Source organism: Pelobates fuscus, chromosome 5 (genome assembly GCF_036172605.1).
Source record: "Pelobates fuscus isolate aPelFus1 chromosome 5, aPelFus1.pri, whole genome shotgun sequence".
Lineage (NCBI taxonomy): Eukaryota > Metazoa > Chordata > Amphibia > Anura > Pelobatidae > Pelobates > Pelobates fuscus.
Genome location: NC_086321.1, coordinates 281,946,467 through 281,959,012, shown reverse-complemented (window position 1 = coordinate 281,959,012; position 12,546 = coordinate 281,946,467). Strand labels below are relative to the sequence as shown.

Below are 12,546 nucleotides of genomic sequence, written 5' to 3'. Positions count from 1 at the left end.
CGTAGACGGTCAAGAAGCCGAGGGGCTCCGAGACACGGGCGCCACCCTTACGCTGGTACAGCCGCATACCGTAGCTGCCAAGGCTCGCACCAACAAGACTGTAGCAGTACGGGTGGCCGGGGGTGCCATCCACAAGATACCCACTGCTCGGGTACAGCTGAATTGGGGCCATGGTGACAGGCCGATGGAAGTAGGCATCATGGCGGGACTACCAGCCGACGTTTTGTTGGGGAATGATTTAGGGTGCCTAACTTCAAAGCTGATACAATCCGAACCTGCCGGAGCCTGCGCAGTGACCACTAGGGCGCAAGCCCGCCGAGCTGGACCAACACACTCCGAGGAACCACAGGTAGGAACTGAAAACCCCCTAGTCGCCCCTAACCCTATCCCCTTCTGGGGTACCCCCCAAGATTTTGGCCAAACCCAACAAACAGACCCCACCTTAGCCGGTTACAGGAAGGCAGTAGGGACACCCAGAGAAGGGAATAACCACGAGGGATTCCAATGGGATAAGGGGTTGCTGTACAGGGTTACCGGGGGAGTGGGGAGGGGGGCAGCACAAGTGATAAAGAGGCAGCTGGTAGTACCCCGGAAATACAGGGCGGAGCTTCTAAGGCTCAGCCATGATATCCCGCTAGCCGGACATCTGGGTATCAAGAAAACTAAGGACCGCCTTACCCAGACGTTCTTCTGGCCAGGAATATCCACCGATGTGCAGTCTTACTGTAGAACCTGTGATACCTGTCAACGAGTAGGAAAAAGGGGGGATCACCCTAGGGCCAAATTAAGACCCCTACCTATCATTGACGAGCCATTCTACCGGGTAGCAGTAGACCTGGTGGGGCCTCTCAACAAACCCAGCTCCTCCGGAAAACGCTACATACTCACGGTGGTGGACTATGCCACCAGATACCCTGAGGCGGTGGCGCTCTCCAACATTGAGGCGGAGACGGTGGCAGAGGCCCTAGTTAAGATCTTTTCCCGAGTAGGGTTTCCCCGGGAAATACTTTCCGACCAAGGGACCCAGTTCACGGCAACTGTAACGCAACAGTTGTGGCAGAGCTGCGGGGTTAAACCTTTATTCAGCTCCCCCTATCACCCACAGACCAATGGCCTCTGTGAACGATTTAACGGCACGCTTAAGCAAATGCTCACGGCGTTCACAGAGTCCTACGGTCAATGGGAGAAGTTTCTACCTCACCTCCTGTTTGCCTACCGGGAAGTGCCTCAGGCGTCCACTGGGTTCTCCCCCTTCGAACTCCTCTACGGGAGAAAAGTCCGGGGACCCCTGAACCTCATACGAGAGCACTGGGAGGGCAACACAGGAGAGGAGGGAGTCCCAGTCCTGCCATACGTGCTGGAGTTTCGGGACCGCCTACAAGCTCTCACCGAGTCCGTTCGGGAGAACTTGCGGGCGGCCCAGAAGCGCCAGAAACAATGGTATGACCACGGGGCCAGAGATAGAAACCTGGACATAGGGCAAAGGGTGTTAGCCCTCAGACCATCCAAAAAGAACAAGCTCCAGGCAGCCTGGCAAGGGCTATTTAAAATAGTCGAGCGGATTAGTGACACCACGTATATCGTGGCCAAATGTTCAGATGAAAGAGTAAGACGGGCCTTTCATGTCAACATGTTGAAGCCCTATCACGGACGCTCGGAAGATGTGGCTGCCATATGCGCCCCATCTACAGACGATAGTGAGGGACTCCCCTTACCAGACCTACTAGCGGCTAACCCCGGGACGGTAGAACAAGTGGGATTAGGAGACAAGCTCGACCCCCCTCAACAGGCCGACGCTAAGCACCTGCTCCAGGAATACGGTGGGCTGTTCTCCTCTCTACCCGGATACACGTCCGCCGCAGTACACCGAGTAGAGACCCAGGGGGAAAACCCCTTGAGACAACAGCCCTATCGTATACCAGCAGCAGTACGCACGAGCATGTGGAAGGAACTCCAGGAAATGCTCGAACTAGGGGTTATTGAGGCTTCCCAGAGTCCCTGGGCGTCTCCGGTAGTGTTAGTACCGAAGCGAGACGGCACCACTCGCTTCTGTATTGACTATCGGAAACTAAATGACAGGACAATCACAGATGCCTACCCTATGCCGCGGATCGACGAATTGCTCGATCGCATGGCTAGTGGACACTTCCTGACTACTTTAGATCTATGTAAAGGCTATTGGCAAATTCCCCTAGACCCGGCTGCCATCCCTAAGTCAGCCTTCGTCACCCCATTCGGGCTATACCAATTTAAGGTTATGCCGTTTGGGATGAAGAATGCCCCGGCTACATTTCAGCGGATGGCGGACCGACTTCTGGAAGGAATGCAGGACTTCGCATGTGCTTACTTGGATGACATCGCCATCTACAGCGGCACATGGGAAGCTCACCTGGGGCACTTGGCTTTGGTATTCCACAAATTACAGGAAGCCGGCCTTACCCTGAAACCCGAGAAGTGCCATGTGGGCATGGCAGAAGTCCAGTATTTGGGGCATCGGGTAGGTTCGGGTAAACAGAGGCCCGAGCCCGCCAAAATAGAGGCCATAGCAAATTGGCCCCAACCCCGCACTAAGACTCAGGTCCTAGCTTTCTTAGGCACAGCAGGGTACTATCGCAAGTTTGTCCCCGAGTATAGCACCCTAGCAAAGCCCCTCACCGATCTAACCAAAAAAGCCCTACCCAAGCAGGTATCGTGGTCCCCGGAGTGTGCAGCAGCGTTTCAAAGTCTCAAAGCAGCTCTGAGCAAAGCTCCAGTATTGGCGGCCCCAGACCCTAATAAGACCTTTCTCGTTCACACAGATGCCTCCATGTTTGGGCTGGGAGCCGTGCTGAGCCAGGTGGGGGAAGATGGCATGGAACACCCGGTGGCATACCTCAGTCGGAAGTTACTCCCTCGGGAGGTTAGCTATGCCACCGTAGAAAAGGAATGCTTGGCGTTGGTATGGGCCTTAAAGAAGCTTCAACCCTACCTCTACGGCCGAGCTTTTACGCTACTAACTGATCACAACCCTCTTATTTGGCTCAACCGAGTCTCGGGAGACAATCCCCGGTTGTTACGCTGGAGTTTAGCGTTGCAACCATACAATTTTACACTGCAGTACCGTCCGGGCAAACAGAACGGTAATGCGGATGGACTTTCCCGTCAGACAGACTCGGACTCTTAATGCTACCACCCGGACATCCCCTAGCCAACCCGGCAGGGTCTAGGCGGGTATGCCGATCCATGGAACTAAGGGGGAGTAATGTGAAGAAAAGAGACCCCAGCTACCTTTTTCTTCTATGTTTTGTGTTTAATTCCCTTTTTCGGCCAACAATAGCTTCTCCGTTCGGCAGTTTGCATCACCGACAATTAAGTGTTCCCTGGGTGGCCGTTGTTTGTATAGCCGCACGCCACGAGGAAAAGAAAACGGCGGCCATCTTGTCCGCACGAGGCGAGTCAGCGGGACTTGGTCGTCGAGTGTCCGGAACTAAAATCGGACACTCGACCGTGCGAAGTACCGCTGAAAACTACCGGACGGCCGGTTCTCCAACTTGCCGAACACCCAGAAGAGCGGCATTCGGTAGTTATCCCCGTATGGACCAGGGGAACAATCGCTCCTATGAGCCAGGAGAGTATTTTCGGGACTTTTGACAGTTTGCGCCCTTTTTCCCAAGCGACCGACCCCACACACGGAATTCGTGGAACTATTTTGGGCAGGAGCCTCGTGTGTGGTCGGTAAACTAAGACTTCCACACTTTTTAAAAACCCCTGAACCGATCTGGGCGAAATTTGGATATGTTTGCCTCCCAGATCGGGGCTATCCGGGGATATGTATTTTGTGGGGATACCTTGTGGGGAAAGGGGTGTTCCAATGTTGGGGTAAAATGTGTGCCCTCTGCCTGGAGATAATTGATTTAACCTTTAACTTATCTCACTATCTTCCAGGCAGAGGAAGGGGCGTGTAGTAAGAAAATACTGTACAGTGATTGGTAATATGTTTGTTTGTTTTGGGAGGTCCTCTTGCATGAGGACCCCCATAAAAGCCAGCCTGTTTCAATAAAGCTTTAGTTCTGTTACACCCTTCATGAAGTCTTGGCTCATGTTTGGGGAAAGGATACTCTAACTACTGGGAAGGATTGTCGTGAAGCTGTATTCATCTCTACCCCCTGCTGGAGCTATGGTCACTTATACTCAGCAGCTGGAAAAGGAACAAGGAACTGCAGTAACATCTCCTCTGCAGGTCTTAACACTTTACTAGAGAGAATGTTGTCATTTAATCTCCAGTTTGTTCTTCTTTCCCTGTTATTCCCTATATCCACCTCCAAAATCATAGCGTTATGGTCTGACCATGTAACTTCGTCAAGGACTTTATTAGTGCTATTGGCCAGGGCGTCATTGCCCAATATTAGATCAATTCTCGAATATGAGAGATATGATCTTGAGAAGCATGTATAATCCCTCTCGAGTGGATGGAACACCCGCCAAATATCCAGTAGGCCATATTTTTTAATTATCTTTTGGAATTGTGCTGCCTGAGCTATTGCAGCTTTATTTTGCCCAGCGGGATTTAATGATTTCCTGTCAAGATTTGCATCTAATATACGGTTAAAATCCCCCGATAGAAGTAATTTTCCCTGTTTTATTTTTTCTACTTTGTCCAGAAGATCATAAAAGTACTTATTTGAGGGGTTATTAGGCGCATAAACATTAACTAGTGTATAGATTTCTGTTTGAATTTTAATTATCATTATAATAAATCTGGCTTCCTCATCTTTTTCTTGGTAAATAATTTTAGCATCAATATCCTCAGTTAACATAATGGCTACCCATCTTTTCCTCTGCTTGTCTAATGAGGCACATGCCACTATTGGAAACCCTTGAGGGATAAATCTTATCCAATCCTCTCTTCTCCAATGCGTCTCCTGTAAGAAAATTATTTGAGCTTTTTCTTTCTTAATATAGTCGAACAAGATCGCTCTCTTATTGGGAGAGTTTAAACCCTGAGCATTTAACGATAAAAATTTAACCATTCTCTCTTTTTATCCTCTTGTACACTGCCTCAAGTCCATTGTTTATATTCTTATTGGACCTGAATTTAATAACAATCCTTATCTGAAAACAAGCCCCTGCCCCTACCACACATACAGCACCATTCATAACTCTTCCCCTCATATCTGAGGGGCATTCATACTGATAACCCTGGGTAATAACCTCTGGGTTTAGAACCAAAAAGGAAAAAAAACCTGAATGGAATCTAGTCCTCATCAGGATGACTCCTAGACAAGGAAAAATTAAGAGCTGAACTGTAATCATCCCCGTATACTACTTCGTTTTCCCACCTTCTAAAATGCTTCAACAGTGACCCCAACCTCCCTCTGATAGACAAACTTTACACGATTTTTAGTTCTTCCCGATTGGGATTCCCCATCTATAAATCAGTCTCTCCCACACTTTAGTCTCCACCCTCTGTCGTGTTCCCTACCACCCTTAACAAAAAGTACTATTACTACTATCTAGATGTAATTACGATTCTAATTTATCTTCTTGTGGACCCCTTGTCTATATTTGTACTCTGAATTTTATTTTTAATATTATTCAATAATAAATTCTTGTGGATAGCCTCTTCCTCTTTTAAATTAGCCCAGTGTTACGTGAGTGTCTCTTCCATTTAATTCATATTAATTTTACCCCCCTTATTCTCACGTCAAAAATTAATCCTCTTGTATAAATGTGATTTTATCTATTACTCTACCTATCCCTAGTTACTCTCTCTTAGTTTTTTTTTTTCCCTCCCTTTCCCTTTCCTTTCCTTCCTTTCCCCCCACTTATTCCCCTTTTTTGTTAAAGTGCAACTCCGTCCTACAAAATTAACCATTCCTAAATACTTTAATATATTCTCCGTGAGGAATAAGTGTCATTATTAATGTGTCTTTTAACTTAATTTCCACTTAATTTTCCCCCATATTGTGTTTTTTCCCCCATACCCTATGCACTCTTTTCCCATTGTGATTCACAAAAAACATTTCAAACTCCATCCTGAATTGACCTTGTCGACCAACTGATTTCAATTCTCTCCCTAATTAAACTATATTCTCCAACCAATTAGTTGCATTTTCAAATGAATCAAATGTATACGTGATCCCGTCTTTGGAGACTATAAGTTTGGTGGGAAATCCCCATCTATATTTTAAATTTTTTTCTCTTAAACGTAAAGTAGCTGGAAAAAAGAGTTTCCTCGCTTTCCTTGTCTGGAAAGAGAGATCTGGGAAAACCTTTATGTCCTTAAATTTTCCTTGTTCTCTTTCTGTTTGTCTTGCTGCTTTTAGAATTTTTTCTCTGAAGGAGTAAGAATGACAGGCGATAATTATGTCTCTTGGGAGATCATCCGGAAGTGTTCTTGGTTTATATAAGCGATGCGATCTCTCAAGGAAATCCATTTTATCATCAATATGAATTTTAAGAGCTTTAAAAAAACTCCATAAGGTAATTTCCCAAATTTTCTTGTGAAATAGATTCCGGGATATTTCTTATTCTTAGATTGTTTCTTCTTCCTCTATCCTCCAAGTTAGTAGATCTCTCCTGCAGATCGTTTAACATCGCTTGTTGTTTCTCAATGGTCTCTTTTTGCTTCTGAAGGAGGAATTCCAGGTTTTCTATTTTTTGTTCGTTGACTGTGACCTTTTGACCCATTGATGCTATGTCTTGCTTTAAGTTTGCAAAACTCCCCTGCATTTCTAGTTTTATTTGTTCCAACTGTAGATTTAAACACTTTTTTAAATACGCTGGGGTTATCATTTGTTCTTCTGAGCATTCCTGTGGGTCTTTCTCATTAAGGGTCTCCAATTGGCTTACTTAATATCATTTTGCTTGGCGTTGATACCGAGGAGTTTTCTATTGAGCTTTTGTCTCCTGTTGCATTGAAAAAATTTGAAAGTCTCCTTTCTTGCTTTTCCTTCTTTTCACGGTCTTTTTTTGGGGGAAGCTTTGGGTCTTGTCTTTGCTCTGCCGTTTTCCTTGTCGTCATTTCTCTAGTCCTTTTTTCCCCTCAGTTAAGTGGGACACTTTTCTCTTCTTTTCCCTTTTTTTATTCTTATCAGGATTTCCTTCCTTCCTTCCCCCCTGCAAGTGCTGCAACTTCCTTCTCAGTCTTATTTCCCTTCAGGGAGGGTACTGGGCCGATGTTATAATGCCTGATTTTAACAGTAGCTTCCTTGCATACACCGTTTAAGGGCTGCCCTGAGAGATTGTACTTAATTCAAGTTCGTTCACAATTCTGATTAAATTCTCATAGCTCTCAACCTGGCTTCTCATCTTCCCCCAGGGGGGATAAGCAGGGAGAGAAAAAAAAAAGGGAAAAGGTCCTTTCGGCCTACCCTCCACTTCACAACAATTCGTTCCAAAAGTAATTATTAAGCCATTAATAAAGTTGCTCCCACCTCCATCTACCGGAGCGTTTCCACCCCCCCTTTATAGATTTTTTTTTTCTTTTGGTTATTAAATTCTTGCCTCCCCAATGTCAGATACCCCGAGGGGTTTTCACCTGAGTTGTCTTGGAAGTAAAAGCGGAGGGAGATAGGTGGTGGTAGGCTTAGGAGATTGATAGTAGGAGCCTGGCGCCAAAAGCATCATCGGCTGTCTCTCCGGTATTACGGGTCGGGGCGGCATACGCATCTGGCAGTCAATAACGGGATCTGTCGGGGTAAACACTCGTCGTGCTCGTCGAGGTAAGCAGCCACACTCTCATACGGACGGTGTCTCCCTCATACCCTCGTGGGACTCCAGCTCAGCTCATCGCGGCGGCGTGCACGCTACGCTCCCTGCGTGACGTCACGTCGTCATCCCCGCCCCCGGAACACAGTTGATTCCTACTGGGAGAAATTAGTTATTAGTGGGTGCAGTAGTGAATTTGGGAGTGTATTGGTCTGGAAAACAGTACTCTTTACAGGAGAATACCATTGTGTGAAGTGTTGGGCAGTTTGTGTTTGTTTAAATAATTGTTTGTCTGATGACAGAATCAAATTCGGACCTTTTTAGGGTTGATCTGTTTAGCATACTCTAAATTGTTCAAAAATATTACAATATTATAATACATTGTAGTGAATAATTATTATTTCAGGTCAAAATCTTACTGAATTGTATTATTCAGATATACATTTAGAATAACCTTAAAGGAACACTATAGGGTCAGGTAAAGAAACATGTATTCCTGACCCCATAGTGTTAAAAAACAACCATTTAGCCCCCCTGGCCTCCTAAATATAGTAAAAGCTTACCTTTATTCCAGTCTCCTGCTTCTGGCTCTGCCAGCACAAGCCAAACACAGCCCTGGCCAATCAGTATCTCCTCACAGAGATGCATTAAATGAATGCATCTCTTTGAGAAAAGTTCAGTGTCTCAATGCAGAGGGTAGAGACACTGAATGGCAATGCTGCACAGTGTGCAGCATTGCTCAAGGAAGCTTTCTGAAACTCAATCTCTAAAACTGAGCTGCTTGTCTTTCCTCCTTCTAATACCGATCCTCCTCTTTCGCTCTCCCTTCAATCTAGTGGTACCCACATAAGTCCATCCTTGCAAGAGCGCTGTCTTGGCGTCATACTTGATTCTGGCCTCACCTTTGAGCCTCACATCCAATATGTTGCCAAATCCTGTAGATTCCATCTTAAAAACATAGCCCGCATCCGGCCCTTTCTTACTCAAGATGCTACCAAGGAGCTTGTCCATGCTCCATTAATTTTCCGCATCGATTATTGTAACCCTCTCCTGATTGGTCTTCCCAAAAGTACCGCTTTTGGACTGCACCGCTGCAGTCCATAATGATCGCTGCCGCCAGACTGATTTTCCTCTCTAGTCGGTTCTCTTGCACCTCACCCCTCTGTCAGGCCTTACATTGGCTTCCTGTATGCTATAGGAGTCAATTCACTGTGCTAATTCACACCTATAAAGCACTGAACAATTCTAGCCCCTCGTATATCTCTTCACAGATCCATAGGTATGTCCCTTCTCGGTCTCTTCGCTCTGCCTGTGACCACCTCCTGTCTGTTGTTCGCACCCATACGGCTAACTCATGCTTGCAGGACTCCTTGCGGGCAGCTCCCTTCCTATGGAATAGCCTGCCTACCGCCATTAGATTCTCCACTAGTCTTGCATCATTTAAGAAGTGCCCTAAAACCCATCTCTTTAGGAAAGCTTATGGCCTCCCAGACTAACTGTCCACCTCACATGTCTCTTGCACTCTCCTAAAGGGCAGCACTCTACTCTCTCCTCCAGCTCTGCCTCACTCCCACCTTATTTGATTGCAAATTCCTGTCCTATTATGTTTTACACCCACCTCCTATAGAATGTAATCTCGTTTGAGCAGAGTCCTCTCCAACCTATCGTTCCTGTAAGTGTTTTGTAATTGTCCTATTTATAGTTAAATCCCCCCTTCTAATAATATTGTAAGGCGCTATGGGATCTGTTGGCGCTATATAAATGGCAATAATAATAATAATAACATGTAGTTGCCATCTGATGAGTGGCCACTGGAGTTATCACTAGGCTGTAATGTAAACACGGCATTTTCTCTGAAAAGACAGTGTTTACAGCAAAAAGCCTGAAGGGAATAATTATACTCACCAGAACAAATACAATAAGCTGTAGTTGTTCTGGTCAGTATAGTGTTCCTTTAAGCCCAATCCAATACATTTCCAACTAAAATAGTATTTCTAAAATCGTCTATTTGCCTAAACCAGCAACTATGTTGGCAGCTTTTTTGCAGCTCACTGTTCAGTAACTAAACTATGCAGAATATGAAAGTAATGTGCAAGTTATTTAATTAGTTAATCAGTGTCCTACAGAGAACTGGAAAATATCACACAATAACAGTTATTTACCAAACTCCAACTCTAGTTTTAAAATGTCTCCAAATCCGTTATTTCAGTTCACAATTTACCATTCATTTTTCAATTTGCTACAATTCAGAGTTTCGTGAATAACTCTTTCAAATGAAGCCACTGCACCAAACAATAATACTTTGATCAGTTAGTCCCCTCTGCTGCACAATGTTACCCAGTGTCATGGAAGTACTGCACAGTGGATGGACTGAACAACTGGTGCAAAGAAGGATTCATTTAGGATACTGAGCCAAATGTATGGAAGAGGTAACGAAGTGCAGAGTGAAAAAAAAAATCTAAAGTAGCAGAATAAATGCATAAAAAGGTAAAAGTGTGAGAAAATACACAGTCAGTTCAAAGACAGAGAGCAATTAAGAGGCACACACTGTAGTGTTGGTTTACATCTTGAATTGTCTCCAGCCCATTATACAACCTCTTTGGACTCCTATTTCTGCTCCTGTAAACAAACCCCCACATCCCAAATCTGGAGGAGGATTTAAATTCAGCATTTTGTGGAACTACTCACTACCTGTTTGTACAGACACAGAGAAGGTTGGGAATAGAGTCTGTCAATCTGCTAAGAGACTCAGCCATGCCAGTCTGCCTCCCTGCACTGCTTCTCTTAGTCAGCCTAACTTGGTCAACCACCAATGGTAAGTAGATAACTGCAATCTCTTGTGTAAGTGTTTGTCAACTACAAACTATAGCAGGGGGTAGGCAATCTTCGGCACTCCAGATGTTGTGGACTACATCTCCCAGAATGCTCTTAGAGCCATAATGCTGTCAAAGCATCATGGGGGATGTAGTCCACAGCATCTGGAGTGCCAAATGTTTCCTACCCCTTGCACTATAGAATGGGAAATGATGTAAACTAATAATACATGCTTTTCTTCACAGTGTTAGTGATTATACAAGATATACAGTATTTTTGTTTACAAAGCACAAAATAAAGTTTTATTGGGCAATGGTGGTTATGAACTTGTCGGTAGAGTTTGAAAGAGTTTAGCAATCACCTTGGAAACTAATGAAATAATGTTACTGATTCATCATTACACTAGTCTTTTGTAAACATACTTTTAAATCTAATTCCCATAGAATCCACTTTCGTGTGGTCTACTCAGCTTGAGATTTAATATTTTTGTGTGCAGAGCATGTAAGCAAAATATCTCACATTCCTAATAAAATTGTCTAGATGGTTTGAGGTATGAGATTTTAGAAAGAATATAAGTCCCAAAAGAATTGGCAACATAATCTGGTTTAAATATGACTCTGAATTATAACAATTGTGGAAAATCCCCAACATCTCCACTAATGACAAAAAAACTTATTTACTTTGGGACAGTTTGCGGTCTGCTAAAAAATTAGGAAAAAATAGAATATGGCTATTTGCAGGCAGATTCTGAGTTTTCAATTCACTTGCTATTTGCAAGAGAGCAATGTAGAAGAAAAACTGAAAAGCCAGCTGGCAACAAAATGCAAATAAAATAGAGCTAGGGTAAAAACAACTTAACACTATCCCAGCTCAGCTACTGTGACCTAAATTCTACAACTCCGTTATTAACTTCCAATGAATCTCTGCTTTTTTTTTACATTCTTTGTTTGTTTTTTGAACCAGGTTTGGCAAACATTATACAGGCACGGTTAGCTCTTGAAACTAGGCTACAGATATGTAACAGAAAATCTACTGATTCTTTGTAATAAACCATTTGAGTAAATTTGACAGGTAGAACACGTTCATGCTAAATCTTCCAAACTCTCTGTAGTTAGACAGGACAGGACGTTTTCTATTAGATTATTGCGGTCTGGAAATGCTCAGGGTTTCTCTCATGCAGGAGCTAGGATGACTTCATAGTTGCATACATCTGGGTCCACATTGATTGGTTGCTGCCTAGTTTGTAGACATCCGTTGTGAGCTATGGGTATGTGGCATTGGGACAATTGTGTTGTGGTGCTTGTGTTTAGCATCTCTAATCCCTAACTGTTACCCTGCTCCGCCTCTATAACATCATCAGTACTAATGCAATCCAATGCTTTCTTTTAAAAAAACATTAGGACAAAGGGTACATGAGCAACCATAGCTTCACAATGCTACTCTTAGAGATACCAAGGCATCTTCACGAGAAGATCTCATCTGTAGCATAAAACGCAGAGCAGCTGAGAGGGTGCTATACAGATGCTTTAAAAAAGTACCAATTTCTCTTGAGATCAGCACTTTTATAAAGAGAGAAAATAGGGACATGTGCATAAAAGCATTTCAACAAGCTAAAGTGCATTTTTAAAATATATATGCATGCCATATAAGGCACTACCAACAGATTTTGTGTTATACTACAATACTTTAAAAAATAAAACAAAAAGAAAGCTTGATTTATTTTTACATTCACACTGTTAATACTGATATGAAGATTACTTTAACTATGCACAATAGCAATGTGTACATTGCTTCGCTGCTAGACATGCACAAACAACATTAGCAAAGACATAAAACTAGCAAAGAGGCTGCAATTTATTTCAATCCTCCTTTCCAGCATCAGTAATCTTAATTTGATGAGCTGGAGTTTGAGCACTATAAATCTTTTTATTTGCGGTCACTACATTTTGAGGCATTACAAGTCAATATAAAAGAACTGGGGAAATAGGTCAATCCAGTAAATAGTTGTAGTGAGTTGATTTGCAGAATGTAGTCTGGAATAGA

General features: G+C 43.9%; 2 protein-coding genes across 2 annotated transcripts in view; one reads left to right on the top strand and one right to left on the bottom strand.

Annotated features, from left to right (window-relative positions):
• Positions 1 to 12,546, bottom strand: part of GTPBP3 (GTP binding protein 3, mitochondrial) — a 318,683-nt gene that overhangs the window by 38,101 nt on the left and 268,036 nt on the right. The gene's annotated exons all lie outside the window — the stretch shown is intronic.
• The window catches only part of CILP2 (cartilage intermediate layer protein 2), a 48,410-nt gene continuing 46,263 nt past the window's right edge, over positions 10,400 to 12,546 (top strand). Inside the window, exon 1 of the mRNA XM_063455360.1 lies at positions 10,400 to 10,504. Coding sequence (XP_063311430.1) covers positions 10,444 to 10,504 — 61 coding nt within the window. The 5' untranslated portion in view covers positions 10,400 to 10,443. The remainder of the gene's footprint in view (positions 10,505 to 12,546) is intronic.